At 41.2% G+C, this 21,105-nt stretch overlaps 1 protein-coding gene across 2 annotated transcripts in view; it reads left to right on the plus strand.

Annotated features, from left to right (window-relative positions):
- The window catches only part of LOC126416229 (uncharacterized), a 77,655-nt gene extending 56,928 nt beyond the window's left edge, over positions 1-20,727 (plus strand). The window contains exons 4-5 of one of the 2 annotated variants that reach the window (XM_050083833.1): positions 944-1,119; positions 9,622-9,748. In XM_050083833.1, coding sequence (XP_049939790.1) covers positions 944-1,119; positions 9,622-9,717 — 272 coding nt within the window. In that variant the 3' untranslated portion in view covers positions 9,718-9,748. Of the gene's footprint in view, positions 1-943; positions 1,120-9,621; positions 9,749-20,161 lie in introns of those variants that run through there. The other variant, XM_050083834.1, reaches the window with a different exon arrangement.
- The last annotated feature ends 378 nt before the right edge of the window (positions 20,728-21,105 follow it).

Here is a 21,105-nt window from a genome sequence, read left to right on the forward strand (position 1 = left end):
AAATTTTCGCTAATGCCTCCAGACTGAAAAATCATCGCACGCCTACAAATAAAAATGGCCACCATTCAGTAAAGGTGCAAGATAAATTATTTTAAAAAACTATTTTGAACTTCTCAAATATAGGGCAATCACATATAAAAAATTAAAATATTTAAAAATGGTCAAGCAACCATCACTGGACCACTTCATATGGATTGACCCACCAATATGCTGTCGGTTGTGTTTCATGACAGTCATATAAGAAACATTGCCCAGTTGATACACATGTAAAAACGCTGAAGCTCAACTTCAAAACTTCTCTTTATTGAAGCATGTGGATAAAGGAAAGGCCTTTGCCTCACCCACACATGTGCTCAGTCGGAGAGGTACAGCATGTTTGGACATTTGCTTCACAGTTATTGCTGAGTGATTAAGACAGAATACATCTAAGGCAAAATTCAGTGGAGCCATTGTGGCAGTGACGAAGGATTTACTGAGATTTGATCTGCCACTGACTGACCATAGGTGCCTTCATTTCTGTGTTCTGATTAAGAATTATCTGGATAAACACGGAGAAGAATAAAACCTCAAAAGCTGACCTACCTTGTGCAGCACTTTGTATTTGTGTTCATAGTTTAATTATAATAATATTGGCTGAAATTGAACAGAGTGAGCATGTTCTGATGCTCTTTCTCTCTCCTCTCTTTTCTACCTTCTTTCTTCCTGACCCCTTTTCTTGTAGTGTTACATGATACCTTGAGAACGTGCTATGTTGGCAAACTGGGTGCTGTGTGACAGTATTACTCTGTAGTTCATTTTGCTGTCAGTCAGTCTAATAGTGTAACAGAGAACAGTTATAATCAAACATCTTATTTTTGGCCTATTTGAAATGTAAAATGACTATCTAAAATTTGCAGTAGGCTGTTTTGTGAGTAATATTTTTTTGAAAATTCAACATGAACAGTCATCAAACCATGGCAACTTCAACGGGGTTCGATGCCATCACGCAGTGATCCTGTCTCCCTCTACCACAAGTACCAGACCTATTGGCGCCAACAGAAAGTTCCTGGAGAGGATAGTCGTGCTGAGTTACGTTGGAGAGTACGTGAAAAAATGATAGGACAGGATCCACATCCTCGGGTATGCAACAGTTTTGGAGTATGTTACATTCATATTAAATTGAACCGAATCAAATTTTCAGAGTTTAAAAACAAAAATGAAAAGAGAGAGAGCAAAGTTAAGTGCTGCTGCTACAATAATTCTTGGTTTTCTTGTGTTAAATTTGTATTTTGTCGATAAATTGCTTGTTATTTTCACTACCCTTTTTTTAAATTCTCTTTCCATTTTTTTCTTTTGTAATGTGATTTCCTTCTTTCATTCCCTTGAAGGAAAACATAGTGTTCGTGACAATTGATATGGAGCAGTTTGATTGAAAATAAAATGGCTTTGAAAATAGCCTGTGATTGGCAATATTCGGGAGAGGTTTTGCATGCTGTATCTGTAATATTTGATAAACAGCATATCTTCCCGTAGTGCGATCAACAGAGCTGTGAAAACTTGTGATCAGAGAAGGTGGAATGCATGGATAATACATTCCTTTAAAATTTCTAAAATCTTTGGTGGAAGTGACAACGAAACTATTATTCAGATTGGTTCGTGTAGAATCTGTGTCTTAGAGATACCATCAGTCAGAAAAATATCATGCTCACACTCTGATATAACAAGGGCAGATAAGTGAGAAAACTACTGCACAATCATCTTAAATGTTTCACACATCCAAATTACTGATGAGCATAGTACAAAAAATAGTGTAAAACAAAACTGAGGAACTGGTACGTGACGATCAGTTTGGCTTTAGAAAAGGTACAGACATCATAGAGGTGGTTCTGATGTGCTTAATAATGGAAGCAAGACTAAAAAAAAGTCAAGACAAGTCCATAGAATTTGCAGATCTAGAAAAAGCACTGATCAGCATGAAATGGTGCAAGATATTCAAAAAATTATCTTGAAAGTATGTGTAAGTTATAGGGAAATGTGGATAATACACAGTATTCACAAGAATGCAGAGGGAACAGTAAGAGTGTAAGATAGGAATGCACTCTTTTCCTCTTCAATCTATACATCGAAGAAGTAATGATAGAAATAATAGGAGGTTAAAGAGTGGGATTAAAATTCAGGATGGAAGGACATCAGTGATAAGATTTGGTGATGGCATTGCAATCTTCAATGAAAGCAGTGAAGAAGTGCAGGACCTGTTGAATGGAATGAACAGTCCTAGGAGTGCAGAACATGGGTTGATAGGGAACTGATGAAAGATGAAAATAATGAGCATTAGCAGAAATGAGATTAGCAATAAACCTATCAAAACTGGTGACCACAATATAGATAAAGTTAAGGAATAATGCTACCTTGGAACCAAAATAGCACATGATGGACAAAGCAAGGATGACATAGAAACAGACCAGCACAGGCAAAGAGGACATTCCTGGCAAAAGAGGTCTACTAGCGTCAAACAAGACCCTTAATTTGAGGAAGAAATTAATGAGAATGTACATTCGGAGCACAGGACTATATGGCGATGAATCATGAATTGTGGAGGAACCAGAAAAGAACAGAATCACAGCATTTGAGATGTGTTGGAATAGAAAGATGTTTAAAGTTAGATGGACTGATAAGAAATGAGGAGGTTCTCCACAGAATTGGCAAGGAAAGAAATATTTGGAAAATCCTGACAAGGAGGGACAGGATGATATGACACATCGTAAGACATCAGAGATTAACCTCTGTAGTAAAAGAGGGAGCTGTCGAGGGTAAAAAACTGTAAGGGATGACAGAGATTGGAATATATTTGTTAGATATTTTTGTTAGATAATTGAGGATTTTGGGTGCTGGTACTACTGAGAGTGAGAGTTTGAAACAATAGAGGAATTTGTGCTGCTGGGCTGCATCAATCCAGACAGAAGACTGATGACTGAAAAAAAAAATCAACTGGAAGATATCTCAAGAAATTTATTATTGAGGCAAAGCAAAAGATAATAACTTACGCAGTATTTGAAAGTCAGCCTCACAGTATACATTTTCCTAGATTTTTACAGGATCATAAAGGGTCCAAACTATTTATTTTCATTTTGATGCTTGTAATGTGGCAAATAGCAAATTGGGCTTCATGAAAAATATAAGCTACAGATTTTAACAGGACACTTAAAACACATTAAAATGTATTTCATTAAAAAGAGATCACCAGACAAAAATCTGACACACTGTCATAGTGAAATGGGTGATGGGGAGTACTTAATCACCACTAAGTTTGACACATTGTCACCATTCTAAATTCAGAAGTGACTTCAGGGACTAGTCCAGTCACTAAAATCTATAACATTAAATTCTGTACAATACAGCATTGCCAGTTGAGACACACACATCACAGTAGGTTACCAACTTACTGAAGGTGAAAGAATTTGGGGGATACTATTTCAGACGATTCACACAACGTCCTGAATAACATTGAAGATCTGATAACCAGAAGTGACAATGCACTCTGACGCAGTTAAACTATGGGAGTAGTGAACTGATAAAGGTGGTGGTAATAAAGTGTGTAACAACATGAAATGAGCCAATGCCGTAGGGATCAAGTTTTTGAGCAAATTGTTGCCAGAGGGACAATGCTTTCAGTATGGGTGAAAATATGCTCTTCAGAGTTGAAAAGCAACCATTCTTTGTCATTGTATCCTATTCTGTTCCTTCCCTTGCAGGTAGTGTTCAAAAGGAAGTGGTGGTAATCTTGAATTTCAGTGAGTACTCCTTATGTGAAACCACCTTTGAGAGAGAAGTGAAACGGGAGAGGGGGAAAGAGGTGCCTGGAAGAAGGAAGCTAAATGTGTTCAAATCTGTCTTTGTCATACAGTGCCCAATCTGAAGCATCTGTACCAAAGTTGTATCGCTTAAAAAACTGTCTATCCTTCAGTGGAATGATTTCATTTTGCAATTAGGATAAGGCATTGCTACTGTGACAGTTCAGTCTGTTGTTTAGAGGCACATGGAGACCTGAATTGTGAGCTGAAGCATGGAGAAAAATGATAAAGTGGAAGAGTTCATTGAAAGTGTTTCTGAACTTCACTGCAAATTCCACAGGGATATTAGATGTGCTCAGGACTTCTGCCTGAACAAGCTGTATCACTAGCAACTGTAGTTCTGAGAAAGGGTGTGTGCAACCAACTGACACATTGCCCGTTTAGTGGTGGAGTACTACTTTAGTTACCACTAAGGACAATTGGGATCAAGCTTTTCACTGACTTCAGATGTTGCTAAAGAGGGATGGTGGTAATTTATGTAGGGATACTGAGGAATAAATTACCCAACCCCCCACCCCCTGCTTACACCCCCTGCTTACCAGATGCAGGTTCTATGTTGTGTCAAGCTTTGGAGATGGAACTGATTAAGGAAGTATCAAGTTTTTGTGTGGCTGTCCATATTTTATCTGATTCTGCAGAGGATAACAATCGGCTGGATTTTTTCCTTGTTCTTATGCTAGTATATTCATTATTCATTGGGGCTTAAATCATCAGTAGTGTCTAACAGAAATATTGTTGTGTTTGTGTTGCATTTATTTTTATTGCTTTGTCTTTTTATAAAGTGGTGTATTTTATGACATGGCTGTATCTTAGTTTTCCGCAATTTAATTAATACTGATCCATTTTGTACTTTACTCTGAGCTGCGAACAAGCTGCAGTTTGACATTTTGAGTTTTTAATATCTCTCGGTATTGAAATTTTTCTACTATTTCTGTGGAAGACACATTTGTGAACTAATTCTTAATGGCAATTAGTAATTGATGCTTGACGTGAACATTTCTCTTAACAATTTCTGTTGTCTTTTTTCTTTTTTTCTTTGCCTGTTCAAATATTTATATTGTAACTGCAGACACTATTATGTGCGGCTCTGTTTGTAAGGCAATTTCAACTCTTTAATTACATAAACCATTAAGTATTGTCTGATCTCAAAAGATGTTAAACACAGTGTGTTCATAGCTCCATGAAGCTATTCACATGAAGATGAAGCATTGTATTTAGATTATAAAATTGTACAAAATGCCGGAAGACCTGCAGACATTGTAGTTGTGATGCAGGTATTGGTCGTTGACCTTCTGTATAAACAAATTTAATGTGTTTCAAAAATACACATCCACTAAATATTTGAAACAATGCATATGGAGTGACTGAAAGTGGAATAGCCACATGAAACTAATTGTAAGACAAGCAATCTGAGATCTGTCAGTACAATCCTCAGAAAGTGTTGACTAATCATGAAACAAGTAGCTCACAAAATCAATGCTCAACAGATACTTCATTATTTCCCTTTGAATCCTTACCAGGCAGTATTTATAGAGGAAATAGAGAAGTTCCAAATATGACCAGCATGTGTAGCCAGTCATTGGTTTAGCAAGCACAAAAGCAGCACAGAAATGCTCATCCAACTCCAGTAGCTGATACTGTAAGAGTGCAGTATTATCGTGGTGTAGTTTACAGTTAAAATTCAGAGGGTGTAGATTTTCAGGAGAGATAATAAACATATTACTTAAAACAATGGAAACGCCAGGTCGGAATTTCATCAATAAGGGTAGATTGCTACTAACAGTTAAGATGACCTGTTGAGTTCCAGACAGCCACAACAAAAAGACTGTTGCACATTATAGCTTTTGGCCAAAGCCTTCTTTAGCAAAGGAACACAAACGCGGACGTGCGTGCGTGCGTGCGCACACGCACACGCACACACACACACACACACACACACACACACACACACACACATAAAAGCAAGAACACCTCATGCACACATAACCACTATCACTGATGGCTCCAACAAGAATGTGACTGTCACATTAATAGCAATCTGGATTGGGGTGAGGAAGGGAGAGGGCTAGCAGGGTATGGGTGGGGGGAGAGAAGACTGTTGTCTGGTAGGGTATGCTGGGACTAGATGGCAGCCTGATGAGACTGCCAGGCACAGCGTAGGGAGGTGGGTGTGGGGGAATAATGAGGAGCGGAAAAGGAGAGGAGCAGGGAAGGGAAAGGATGGGTGGATGCATTGGCAGAGGGCAGCAAGCAATGAGAGTTAGAGGACATGAAAAGGGAGGTGGCAGGAACTGTTGAATGAAGGGTGTGGGGACAGCAGGTTAGTGTAGGTTGAGCCTGGGGTAATTTCTAGAGCAGAGAATATGTTGTAAGGACAACTCCCATATGCACAGTTCAGGAAAGCTGGTGTTGGAGAGGAGGATCCAGATGGCCCAAGTTGTAAGGCAACTGTTGAAATATAGCATGTTGTGTTCAGCTGCATGTTATGTCACAGGGTGGTGTATTTGCTCTTTGCCACAACTTGGCAGAGGCCGTTCCTCCTGGTGGACAGCCAGTTGGAGTCATACCAATATAAAAAGCTACCAATATAAAAATCTGTGCAGGGGTTGCAGCAGTCCTGGTATACAAAATGGCTGCCTTCACATGTGCCTGGCCTTTGATGAGATAAGCGTATGGCAGGACTGGAATAGGAAGTGCTGTGTGGGTGGCTTGTGCAGGTCTCTCACCTGAGTGTTCCATGATCCTTATGGCAAAGGGTTGGGATTGGGAGTGGTGCAGGCTTTGATTAGAATGCTGTGGAGGTTGGGTGGGTGACTTAAAACTACTGTAGGAGATGTGAGAAGGAACATGGATAGGACATCCCTTAATTCAGGGATTGATGATAGGTAGTTGAAGTCCCGATGGAGGACGTTGTTCAGTTGTTTCTGTCTGAGATGCTGTTCGGTATGACAAAGGGGGCACTCTTACGTAGCTGGCTCTTGGCGGTGGTAGGAGGGTTGGGGATGTGTGGGAAAGTGGCATGGGAAATCTATTGGCAGACTAGGTAATGGGATGGTGCATGTTTCTGAAGGCCTTGGTGAGACTTCGAGCATACTGCGAAAGGGACTTTCTGTCATTTCAGATACGCCATCCCCTGGTGGCCAGATCGTATGCAAGGAATATTTTGGTTTGAAGGGATGGCAGCTGTCAGAATAATAGGTAGTGTTGGTGGTTGGTGGGTTTAATGTGAACAGAGGTTTGGATGGAGCTGTCAGGGAGGAGGTGGTCAATGTCCAGGAAGGTGGCACACTGGGTTCAGGACACCTTGTAAAGTGGATGGGAGAGAAGGTGCTGAGGTTGTGAAGAAATGAAGATAATGTCTCTTGGCCCTAAGTCCCGATAATGAAGATATCATGAAGATATCATCAGTGAACATAAACCAGACCAGGGGTTTGGGGTTTTGGTAGGCTAGGTGGTTCCATAAACAGTTTGGCATAGGAGAGTGCCATAAGGGTTCCCATGGCTGTGCCACGTATTTGTTTGTATACCTTGTCTTCAAAGGAGTAGTAGGTGTGAGTTAGGATAGAGTTAGTTACGTGTATGAGGAATGAGGTAGTGGGTTTGGAGTCTGAAGGACATTGAGAAAGGTGGTGTTCAACTGCAGCAAGACTGTTGGTTTGAGGCATGTTGGTGTATAGGGAAGTGGTGTCAGCAGTGATGAGTAGGGAACCAGGAGGCAAAGGTGTGGGGATGGTGAAGAGTCATTGAAGGAAGTGGTTGGTATCTTTGACATAGGAAGCTAGATTATGAGCAGTTGTTTGCAGGTGTTGGTCAGTGAGGACAAAATTCTTCCATTAGAGGCACAGTACCTGGCAACAATTGGGCATACAGGATTGTTGAGTTTGTGAATTTTGGATAGCATGCAGATGGTGGGCATGTGGGGTATCATAGGGGTGAGGAGGGAAATGGATTCAGGGGAGAGCTTCTGGGAAGGGCCTAAGGGGCTTCAAGCAAGGACTGGAGGCTGTTTTGAGAATGATTAGGTTAGGATCTGTTTTGAGCCTGTGTATGGCTGTCCTTTCCTGCTGAAAGATTGGTGTTCATAGGGAGGGACATGGTAAAGGTGGTTAGGTAAAGATGGAAGGTGACCAAGGGCTGGGTAGGTAAGGGGGTTGGAGGATCACAGTTGGGTGGTTGTATGTACTGGGAGAGGCAGGGAATGTTGGAATTAATTTGGCTTTGGTTGGAGGGATAGGTGGCAAGGAACTGTTTCCATTGCATGGATTGGGAAAAGGAGAGTAGGTCTTTAAGCCCAATGTGGATAAACTTGGGTGTAAAGTTAAAGGTGAGGCCATTGGATAGGACTGAAACTTCTGTGGGGCTGAGGATTTTGTTGGAAAGGTTAACAACAGTGCTCAGATATTGTTAAGGCTGGGAATATGTAGTGTTGGTTGGGAGTTTCGAGGGATGTGACAAGTTTGAAAGGCCCACTAGCCATGGTATTATTGCTGTTAGGGGTTGATGAAGAGGAGCACTGTGGTTACGATAGGGGTTGAATAGTGGTGCCCCAAGGTGGTGGTAGGATGCCAACAGGTTTGATAACTTACGGAGGTGGTGTCCAGAATGCTCTTTCAGTGCTGGTGACAAAGGGGTTTTAATTCAGAGATGTGAAGTAAATTTGATTGTACAGTAACAGTATCTTGCAGAAGGAGCAGATTTGGCTCTGAATGCATGTGCCACGGAAATTTGTTTTTGTAGTACTAGGCTTGTGACGGCCAGAGACTTGCAGAATCTGGAAAGAAGGGGAGGGGCCCAGTGAAAGCAATTTTTATGGTTAGGCCATTGGAGAGAAGTCCATGGTTTAGGCAGCTTTTAAGGAACAGGATGTGGGACTGTGTTTCAGCCTTGGAAACGGATACTTTTCGGAACTGTTGCAGAAAGCTGGGACAGAGGTCCATTGTGGCAGGGATGGCATTGGAGAAATGGGAAATGTAGGAAGTTGCCAAATGCTATTCATGTGATAGTCGCATTCTGGTCGCTGCTGCTGGTTGTAGTGGTCATGTGGACATGAGATGTGCTTGCTTACGTGAATGTGTGTGTTTCTTTGCTGAAGAAGGCTTTGGCTAAACCTATAATGTGTAACAGTCCTCTCATTGTGCCGTCTGCAACTCAGTGGGTCATCTTTGCAGTGTGTAGCAATCTATCTTTTTCCTTATATTGTCAACATACAACTTCCTGCTACATACATCTGACAAAAGACCATGAATCTAAAATTTGCACTGATTTGATCTCTAATGAGGATTACCAAGAGTTGTCATTCCCATATACCATTTACAAATGGAAAAGAAAGTGACCATGGTACATGCTGTGTACTTGAAGGCGAGTTGAGTTTACAGATGGAGCTGTGTGGAACACAATTATCTAGTTGGGAATCAAGGTGTGAATGCAACTTCATGTGCCAATTCTTGCAGCCATCTCTAAAAGTAACTAAGGTCTGGTTTGTAGCTTCATCTTTGAGCCAAACCAGGTGCTACTCAAAATTTGAGTTTTTTTATTATACAGCTCAGAATTAAGTGTAAAATCTCCCAAAATATGACAATGTATGTGCCGGAGTACAAATCGGAAAAGAAATTGTGTACTTCTGTGTAATTATCATGTCGAATTCCTTTCCTGCTCCACAGGTTGTACATTCAAAATAAACTGTATTAATAGTAATTTTTAGTTTCCAAAAGTCTTGCAATGTTTACATGTTTCTTAAGACTTTGCTGGTAGATGAAAACAATTCTTTCACATGTATTACTTTTTTCTGTAGAAAAATACATGGCTGTTTAAAGTGAAGAGCTGTATTGATGATAACAAACATATTAACAAAATATTCTTTGAAGAAGAGTATTACCCCAGTGCATAGTAACAAAAAATGTGTTCTTCAAGCTTTTTGATCATTTAAGAAGATTGTTTTGAGATTGTATAGTGTCTCTCTTCATCAATGGTAAATGTCTGTTTTTTGAAGTTCCTTTGCTTTCAAGGTGACATAAAATTATGAATTGTAGTATAATTTTAAAATTTTTGCTGGTATAGTGTTGATATATTTTGCTAGAGCTATTCATAAAGTAACTTTCTTTTACTTAAAAATAAAGTGAATGAAGTTACAGAATTTGTTTTAGAATACTTTGAAAGTACACACTCTAATTTATTTTTCCATAGATATTCCAGCCACATTGAGATATTTGTTATAGTGTTTGAAGATCTTTAAATTCTGCAATTGCAGAATTCTGTTGTCTGCGACTGCAGTCAACCCAAAACTCTGGTTTTCAACTCGTTGTCACTGCCAACGTGCTTTGAGCCAAACCACTTCTTCATTTGCGTGATGAGATGACAGTCGCTAGGTGCCAAATCATGGCTGTAGGGAGAGTGATCGAATACTTCAGAATTGAATGCTCATAGTTTGGTCGCAGCATGCCGAGCTCATGCAGGAGCTCAGAATGCTGAGTTAGTGAATCTGCAGTTTTCTCTAACCCTTTCATCAACCAAATAAATCAGATCTGCATTCATTGTACTCGGTTAACAATTTTTCTCTTCATCATGGATTTTGGTTTACCCATGTTTGAACGTATAGCACCTTTCTCTTAAACCAACTTCACTCATTACATTTGGCCCATGAACTTCACAAAGTTCATAATGGATTTCACTAGCTTTACAGTGTTCTGCCACAAGAAACCTTATTACAGAATATATCTCATATTGGTGGGACTTGTAATTGTGGCACATGTTTTGAAAGCACGTGGCTCTGAGAGAAACGGACACAACTTTGATTCTCCACTGCTCACAGTGTGTTGGTTTAAGCAGGATTCTACCTCATAGGCAGTGCCAGTATCCGTACTATTATGAATGCTATATGAAAACAGAAGTTACATTATGTGTAGTCCTTGTATAACTTCTACTGTAATGTTGGGAAAAATATTATGTAACTCTTTTAAAACTCCTTGTTCGTTTTACAATGAAGATATTACCTTCACATGAGTAAAGATATGTGCTTCCTGCTGACAGTGTGCAAGCACTGTTTGCCAACAGATAAGAGAGTGAAATAGTTTTAGGGTTAACACTGTTTCAGCAAATAGTGGATGATTACATACATACTTCGGCTACTGATACACGGTGAAGAGGCTGTTCCAGCAGCCATTGAGAAAACAGGATGTCACCAAATGTGTATTGTGGTGCACAATGGAACAAACAATGTGTTTTCTTTGGTCTCAGATGTCATACTTGGATTATTTCAGTGGTTGATGGAAAAGGTTGGGAAGGCCAGCCTAGCTCACGGAGTTTCATGAAATCTTATAGTATACAGTATTGCCCCCAGAACTGGTTGTGGCACTAGTTCTAAGGTACGTAGGAGGCTGTGGCCAAAGACTTAGTAGATTGTGTGACAGATTAGGCTGTGACTTCCTGAACTTGTGCTATAGGGTTGAGAATTAAAGGGTGTCCGTAAATGGGTCTGTGTGCACTACACAATATAGTCTGCTGTCCAGACAGCTGACTGTGTGTGGTGACTCTCCATCAGGCTAGATAGTGATAGCTGTAGAATACCCAGAAGTATTAGTGTCTGGATCCAACGAAATACCCTCAATGGGTGAGAGTATTAAATTTCTGCTGAAGCATTTGCAAGAAAGTGTCAGATATTGAAGCCTTCCTAAAAGCAGTGAGATTTTTGCAGAAAATTTGTGTATAGAAAGGATTGGCTAATGGGAAACGGAGGTGGTGTATTTATCACAGTAGACTAGACTCTCGGATCCCTCAAGATAGAAGCTAAAGCTGCATGTCATATAGTTTGAACAAGTCTGAGTGTCAAGGGTGGGCATGAACCTGTTGTGATGGGATCCATCCATCCACTACTGCCAGACTCACCCCAAGATGCAACTGAAAACTTCAGAGAAAACCACTACATCCAACAATCATTTGAAATAATTACCATTTTGCAAATGGTGGGCATAAGACATCCTATGAATCATTTCTAATGCTTTATCTGAAAACTATGTTGGACAAGTAGTTCAGAAGCCCACTCATGATGGAAATATTTTTGAACCAGTGGCAACAAATATATCTGACCTCTTTAGGGATAACCAGATTGAAAGGTGACAGTAATCAAGAGATGTTTGTAACAACAATACTTACCAAAGTATAAAAGGCAACTAAAACAAATAGATTTATATATACAGCAAACTAGATAAAAAGGTAGTAGTGTCATATCATGGTGAAAAATTTGAAACGGTTAACAGAAGCATGTAGAAAAAGCTTTGGCTCAAGTTTAAATCAACAGTTGATGATGCAATTTATAGGTATGTACATAAACAGTTCATGATTGACGTGACACTCCATGGCACAAAGTCACTGTGAATTAACTCCTAAAGAAACTGCAACTTCTACATAATAGGTGTGAAACAAAGCCTATATCTATAAACATAGATGCTAAATGGAACATGTTTGGCTGTCAACAGCAATATGTGAAGCCATTGATGTCCACTAAGTATTTGAAAGGTAACTCACAAAACACCAAGAAGTATCATGTGTAAAAGCTGTGAGTGCCACTAAAATTAGAGAATCACTTGCATGTGACAAGGACTGAAATTGAGTGTAGCTAAGCAAAAACAGAAATGCTGAACTCGGTTTCCAACTGTTCCTTTATGAAAAATACAAGAGCACTGCCCCAATTTAATTCTCACAACACTGGAAGGATGAGTGTAATACATATTAGTGTCATTGGCTTAGAGAAACGGTTGAAATAACTAAAATTTGACAAAGCTCTAGGGCCTGAAGGAATCCCTATCAGAGTCTGTATTGAATTTGCAGCTTAGTTAGCTTCTGTTTTACATATAATGTACCATACATCCCTCAAAATGGGGGGGGGGGGGGGGGGGAGGGAGAGGGAGAGGGAGAGGGAGAGGGAGAGGGAGAGGGAGAGAGAGAGTGTACAACCCATACCCAATGATTGGAAGGCACAAGTCAATCTTCTTTACAAGGAGGATAGCAGAATTGACACAGGAAACTACAGTCAGATATCCTAGACACTCACTTGTTGTAGGATCTTAGAACATATTCTGAGCTCAAATGTACTGAAACAAAATGGCCTCCATTTCAACCAGTATGGATTCCTGAAACACTGATCTTGTGAAAACCAACCTACAGCTTTTTCGTATTATGTCATGATAGTCATGGATCAAGACAATGAGGTAGATGCAGTATTTCTTGACTTCAAAGAAACATTTGACTTGGTACAACACCTACACTCATTCAAAGTGCGGTAGTATTGTGTATCCTACTAAATTTGACTGGATTGAGGATTTCTTGTTAGGGAGGATGTAACATGTTATCTAGGATGTACAGTCATCGATAGCTGTGGGAGTAAATCTTGGATGTACAGTCATCGATAGCTGTGGGAGTAACTATAGGTGTGTCCCAGAGAATTGTGTTGTGACCCTTGTTGTTCATGTTGCATATTAATGACCTTGCAAACAATATTAATACAATGGAACTTCGATTTTACATTTTCCAGTGTTACATTTTCACGATTCTACACCATAAATTCGTAGCCCCTGTAAAAAACTCGCAAGACCAATACTAAAAATTCCCCAATATTACATTTCTTTCTAGTAAGGTTTACCTCTATTCTAAGTTCTTACTCGACGTTTTGCTTCACTTTGTCCCATTTTCTTCCTGTTGAGTTTTGATGTGACTGAACAATTCACAAGTGGCACAAAATGCAGATGGTTCACACCACAGGTGTTGGCGAAGTTCAGGGAATATTTTAGGCCATTGTAGAAAGGGGAGATGTGTGAGAGGAAATGCTGATGTAATCCACGACCTTTGTTGCCAACAGAACTTAACAACATTCCGCTTCACAGTACAATTATGATACAACTACCGCTGTGTTGCAACGGTGATGGAAAAACAAGATAGTCAACAAAAACTGATCTGGACCGAGCCAATATGTGACAAATGGGGCCCAGCCACCACCTCAGTGTCATCTTTTTGCATGTATTTCCAATGCACTGTATTTAGCAACAATATCACTCATCAACTTTTTGAATTCAAACACTGAATCTTGAAGAATATACTTGGTCATAATTGCAGAAACGTCCCTCATTTCTGGCTAGTGAACTTCATTGGTGGCGACTTGTTAAGTCACTCAATAGCCAGTGCAGCCTTCACACCACACTAACTCACGTAAAATGAGCTCATCTACTGCATGTGTGGGGAGGCAGAGTAACCCTTCAGTGATGGGAGTGCTGGTAGGGGTGAAAGCATTTTGTGAAGTGCTGAAAATATACTTTTTGTGCAGCAGATGTGCTATGACAGATTTCACATGGACATTATGAAAAGGAAAGTTGCTACTCACCATATAGCAAACCTGCTGAGTTGCAGATAGGCACAACAAAAGACTATCATACAATAAGCAGGCGGCCAACAAGCCCTGCCTCTCTCTCTCTCTCTCTCTCTCTCTCTCTCTCTCTCTCTCTCTCTCACACACACACACACACACACACACACACACACACACACACACACACACACACACACACACAGAGTCTCTGGCAACTGAAGCCAGACTACGAACTGCAGTGCATGATGGAAGAGGCAACTGAGTGGGGGTAAGAAAAAGGCTGAAGCAGTGAGGGGGACAGGGAGGAAGAGCAGGGTAAGGGAGGGGGACGGTAAACTGCTGCAGGAGTGAGGTGGAGAGAGAGAGTAGGGCATCTAGGTGCAGTCGGGAAGTTAGGCAGAGGGCTTGGGGTGAGGGTGGGGGGGGGGCGTGATAGTTAGTCGAAAAGGAGAGAAGTGAAAAGACTGGGTGTGTTGGTGGAAATGAAGACTGTGTAGTGCTGGAGTAGGGAAGGAGCTAGATGGGTAAGGGCAGGGACTAACGAAGGTTGAGGCCAGAAGGGTTATGGGAACGTAAGATATATTGCAGGGAGAGTTCCCACCTGCACATTTAATAAAAGCTGGTGTTGGTGGGAAGAGTCCAGATAGTACAGGCTGTGAAACAGGCAGGGTGGTCCATTTCTTTTTTTTTTTAGCTGCAGTTTGTTGATGGCCAGTCCTGCGGACAAACAGCTTGTCGGTTGTTGTGCCCATGTAGAATGCAGCACAGTGGTTGCAGCTTTGCTTGTAGATCACATGACTGGTTTCACAGGTACCCCTGCCTCTGGTGCAAGGCGTGGTGTTTGTGACTGGACTGGCGTAGGTGGTAGGGGGAACATGTGCGGTACAGGTCTTGCATGTAAGTCTGTTACAGAGATACAGGTCATGAGGCAAGGGGTCGGGAGCAGGGGTTGTGTAGGGCTGGAGGAGGATATGGTGTAGGTTCGGTGGGCAGTGGAATACCACTGCGAGGGGGGAGGGGGGGCACGACACGACGTGAGGTAGTCGAAACCCTGGCGGACAATGTAATCCAGTTGCTCCTGTCCTGGATGATACAGACTCACGAGGGGAATGCTCCTCTCTTGCCGAACGGTGGGACTTTTGTAGTTGTTGGGAGACTGGATGGATAAGGCATGGGAGATGTGTGTTTGTGCAAGGGTGGGGGGAGGAGGTAATCATGGTCTGTAAAAGCCTCAGTTAGATCCTCAGTTTATTTTCAGAGGGATTGCTCGTCACTGCAGATGCAACGGCAATGGGTGCCTAGCTTATATCGAAGGGACTTCTTGGTATGGAATGGGTGGCAGCTATTGAAGTGGGGGTATTGCTGGTGGTTCGTAGGTTTGAAATAGGCAGAAGTACTGATGTAGCCATCTGTGAGGTGAGGTGGAGATCAACTTCAAGGAAGGTGGCTTGTTGGGTTGAGTAGGACCATGAGAAGTGAATGGGGGAGAAGGTGTCGATGTTCTGGAGGATTGTGGATGGGGTATCCTCACTTGTGATCCAAATCACACAGATGTCATCAGTCAGTTTGAACCAAATGAGGGGTTTAGGATTCTGGGTGTTTCGGAAGGATTCCTCTAGATGGCCCTTGAAATGGTTGGCATAGGATGGCCCCATGTGGGTGCCCAGAGCCATACTGAGGATTTGTTTGCAGGTAATGCTTTCTAAAGAGAAGTAATTGTGGGTAATGATATAGTTGGTCATGGTGACTAGGAAGAAATTTGTTGGTTTGAAATCTGTCAGCTGTTGGGAAAGGTGGCGCCACCTCAAACAGCTCTACACCCTTCTCACTTCCTACTCCCGTCTTGGACTACCATTGTCCATCACCTCTACAACAACCTCCAAACATCCCCCACAACCTCTCATAGCTGACAAACCCTGTAAAAAAGATACTAACCATTTCCTCCACAGATTCTCCACAGTTACTGTTTCTTTGCCTCATAGTACTCTGCTCGTCACTATTGATGCCATCTCCCGTTACACTAACATCTCTAATGCCCATGGAATTACCGCTGTTGAACACTAACGTTCCCAATACCTGATGGAATCCAAACCGACAACCACCTTCCTAGTCACCATGACCAACTATGTCTTCCCCCATAATTATTTCTCCTTTGGAGGCATTACCTACAAACAAATCGGTGGTATGACTTTGGGCACCTGCATGGCACCATCGTATGCCAACCTATTCATGGGCCATCTAGAGGAATCTTTCCTAGTCAACCAGAATCCAAATCCCTCACCTGGTTCAGATTCATTGATGACGTCTTTGTGATCTGGATTGAGGGTGAGAACACCCTATCGACATTCCTCCTGAATGTCAACATCTTCTTCTCCATTCACTTTGCCTGGTCCTACTCAACCAAACAAGCCACCTTCCTCGAAGTTGATCTCCACCTCAAAGAAGGCTACATCATTAAGTCTGTCCATATTAAACCTACCAATCACCAGTAATACCTCCACTTTGACAGCTGCCACTCATTCCGTACTGAGAAGTCCATTCCATACAGCCTAGCCACCCATGGTTGTTGCATCTGCAGTGATGTACAGTCCCTTTCAAAATGAACTGAGGCCTTTACAGACCGTAAACCCCTCCCCCCAAATCTTGCACAAAAACAGATCTCCTGTGCCATATCTTTTCAGTCACCCATTACCTCCCAAAGCCCACTGTCCGGCCATAGAGGAGCATTCCCCTCGAGACTCAGTACCATCCAGGACTGGAGCAACTGAAATACTACATTGTCCACCAGGGTTTAGACTACCTCACGTCCTGTCCCGCCTCCCCCCCCCCCCCCCCCCCCCCACCCCCCACCCCCCTCCGACCCCAACAGTGATATTCTGCTGCCCACTGAACCTACACAATATCCTCCTCCTACACAACCCCTGCTCCAAACCCCTTGCCTCATGGCTCATATCTCTGTAACAGACCTACATGCAAGACCTGTCCCATACATCCTACCACCACCACCATCACCTGCTCCAGTCCAATCACAAACATCATGTATTCCACCAGAAGCAGGGTTACCTGTGGAGCCAGCTGCTTAAAAAAAAAAGGGGGGGTGTGTTCATTTCAGTGACTGCTTCACAGCCTGTGCCATCTGTGCCCTTCCCACCAACACCAGCGTTTCCTTAAATGCACCGGTGGGAACTCTCCCTGCAATATATCTTACATTCCCCTAACCCTCCTGGCCTCAATCTTCGTTAGTCATTGTCCTTAGCCATGTAGCTCCTTCCCTGTTCCCATTCCAGCATTACACAGTCTTCTGTTCCTCCAACTCACCTAGTCTTATTACTTCTCTCCCTTTCCGCAAACCCCCACCCCTCCCCACGCACCCTCTCTCCCCAGCCCTCTGTCTAACCTCCCGACTGCACTTAGCTGCCCTACCCTCTCTCCACCTCATCTTTGCATGCTCCTGCAGCAGCACTTTACCATCCCTCTCCCTTACACTGCTCTTTCTCTCCCTCCCCCGCGCTGCCACTGCCTCATTCTTACCCCCACTCAGTTGCCTCTCCCATCATGCAAGCTTATTGTATTTGTTGTGCCCATCTGTGACTTGACGTCTCCGCTATATGATGAATAGCAAGTATTTTTTTTCATATTATTGTTACATTCCATCTTGGATTTTCCATTGTTTGGATTCATTCATAACAATGCCAGTCTAACTACTTGTTCAGTGAAGTTTATGAACATAATTCTTCATAGTGAGCAACTCATGAGGAAAACTCAGTACAGTAGAGTTACACAAATAATCCCACACTTTTGATATAAACTAGCGAGTACTAATAAAGATGTGAGCTAATTGTGAACTTTTACAAATATGCGCCCATGTGACACACGTGAGAATATTGCTAAAGTGTGCGGGAACCATGCCAATTTGGACTAACAAGTGATATTGAACATATACAGAGAAGGGCAACTCGAATGGTTACCGGTTTGTTTCACCTGTGGGAGTGTGTCACACAGGTGCTTAAGAAACTGAACTGGCAGTCACTTGAAGGTAGTGTAAAGTAGCCTTCCTAGTTACAAAGCTTCAAGAACCAGCTTTAAATGGTGAATTTAGGAACATATTAAACCTTCTATGTTTCACTCCCTTACAGATCGTGAGGACAAGCTTAGATTAATTACAGTCTGCACGGAGGCATTTAAACAATAATTCTTCTCGCACACTGTATGTGAATGGAATGGAAAGTAGCCCTAATAACTGGCACAGTGGAAAGTACCCACTTCCATGCACTTCGCAATAGTATTGGTATATATGTGGGTGAAGTGTTTCTGTTGGTGGTACTGTAGATTAATCTGCTGACAAGCCGTTCTGTCTCCTTGTAATTGTAAGAATTTTGTCAGTAATATTTTTAGTTTCACATGTAAGTGGACTTCTTTTTGAAATTTTTGGCTGTTGTGTCTTGTGTGATATGTGATGTTATTTTCTGCAGATTAAAACAGATTCCAACAATCGTTAACGAGGTAGAGGTTGACATTGATTGTGCACCTTGCTACCACAGCCCCTGCATTAGGTTACAAAAATAGTAGTACTGGACTGCAAACTATAAAAATTATATATGTCCAGGAGAAATTATTACTCAAATAGGAGACTGGTGTTGAATATAGCTGTATAAAAATGATATACTTAAATTTATTCATGAAAAACTTAAGTGCCACTAAATCAATGACAGGATCAGTTTTGCTTTTACACAGACAAGGGGCATAAGTATTCCCCGCCAAGTGCTTGCAGAATGTGCACTGAAAATGAAATAAATCCACTTTGCTATGTTTCATGTGTACAATACACCCATGTGACACCCCCTAGAATATTGTTGAAGTAGGGGGGGGGGGGGGGGGGGGAACTGTGCCAAATTGGACTAACGGGCTCTGCAGTTCATTAAAACTCTCACCACAAAGGGCTTCCCCCGCTTCGTAGCAACTCAATGAGCTGCTTACAAGGGATATTTCAGAGCTACTCCAAAAACCATCTGGACATTAACATTTGACGTATTAGTTGACTCTCACAGTTCCAGAACGACAGTAACATTGATCTGGACACACCATAAAGATGTGGTATACTTCTCTCCAGGCCTCTCAGAAAAATGCTGTTGTACTGCATATCAGCCACATCAGCATTATCCACGAGTTCCTTTTGCACCAACAGAACTCCCCTCAATGTAGCTGTGGTACTCATCTCATGCTCACCCATATTCTTGCCGTGTGTAACCTGTTGGCAGATCTGAGGTGAGCAATCAACCTGCATGTCTCCATACCTTATATACCTGTAAACAATGGGTTAGCAGCTACTGTAGTCTTAAGTTTCTTGTAGGAAAGTGAATTTTGTAATGAAATTTAATGCACCTCCACATTGGATATCGGGGTGGTTGTGAGAGGAGTACCTCTCAACGCAGCATGTGCCGGAAGTGGCTACGGCCTATATTCTCCCTACACCCTGTTGTGCGTTTTTAAACTTTTATATATGCATTTTATGTGTCTAACTGTTTAACTTAATTAGCTGTCTGGTCCCTACAGTCTGCATTTTCTGACCGCGTTTTAATTGTGCTGACTGTGACGATCCTTCTTGGTGTATCCTTTGGAGACCAGCTACAGTTTTAGCTGCCTAAAGCTGCTGTCATGTACATTTTTAACCATGATGTCATGGTCATAGACCCTGGAGCTGACAGGTCTCCTTTTCTTGTTTCATATCTTTTAAAGTCATTTTCCTATGAATCAAGGGACTGATAACCAAGTAATTTAATCTCTTGAAACTTGTAACCATCCATCATCATCAGCTCCTATTGTTATGACCATGTCCTGGTTGCCATCTCATACTTATTTTTGCTTTCCCATTTTTAACTTAAAATATAGTACTTCATTCCATTGTGTGCTGGAATGTCTGATATTTTATCCCGTTGTGTATATGAAGTAAAATGCAGTATTTCTTTTTCTATTTCAGCCAGTTTCGAAAGCTTCTTCCGTGGAATCCTTATACCGAAGAAACAAGAGGTAAATTTCAAACAAGCAGTTGTAAAGGTTTTCGAATGGATTCATCTTTATAGTTCCTTTTAATGACTATTTTTACTGTTGTTGTACATTTGGAAGGTGTGTAATATATTGAAACAATTTGATACTGTTAACAAAAAGTAATTGCATACAAACATACCTGTACATTAAAAGAAGAGTTTCCTATTGTAATTTCGTGAAAAAAGTACCTGACACTTTTTCATTGTCACATTTACAGTGAAAATATAAATGTTAGATCCATCTGTAAGCTATGTTATGAAGTAGTTTATTTGGATTGACTGCAATTGGTTCATTCTTACTACGCTAAACAGTGTTTTTATATGCTTGTGTAGGTAAGGCAAAATATTCTTCTCTGTGTGACATAATCATAAGTTTATCATCTTTATCATTTTTTATTAATTTTGTAAACATGTAAAAGTCTGTAAGTTTTAACTAGTGATTTTAGTTTAAAATTTTATTGTAAATATTGATTTGTAAATATTTAGACTTACCGAGACTGTCTTTGTTTGAAATCTTTCGGTGAAAAGATAACTTTATAACTCATTGTTTGTTTTCATTTACTATCTGATTTACCTTACTACCACAAACTCAGATTCCAGTACAGGTTACAGTTCCTGCAATTCATATAATTCAGACTTATCCACATTAAGGATTAGCTCTAAAATTAACTTATATTTCTTGTTAACACCTTGATCTGACAGATTGCCAGTATGTAAATTTTATGGCTTTATAGTGTTAATGTTCATAGTATCACACTGTGCTGAACAAATAGAAAATCTGTTGGCTGATGGAAAAAAAAATATTGCTCACATGTGCACAATGCATTTATCATATTTTGGTTTATAGATACTAAGTTTACGATATCCATTAAAATTC

The sequence above is a fragment of the Schistocerca serialis genome, chromosome 8 (genome assembly GCF_023864345.2).
Source record: "Schistocerca serialis cubense isolate TAMUIC-IGC-003099 chromosome 8, iqSchSeri2.2, whole genome shotgun sequence".
Classification (NCBI taxonomy): domain Eukaryota; kingdom Metazoa; phylum Arthropoda; class Insecta; order Orthoptera; family Acrididae; genus Schistocerca; species Schistocerca serialis.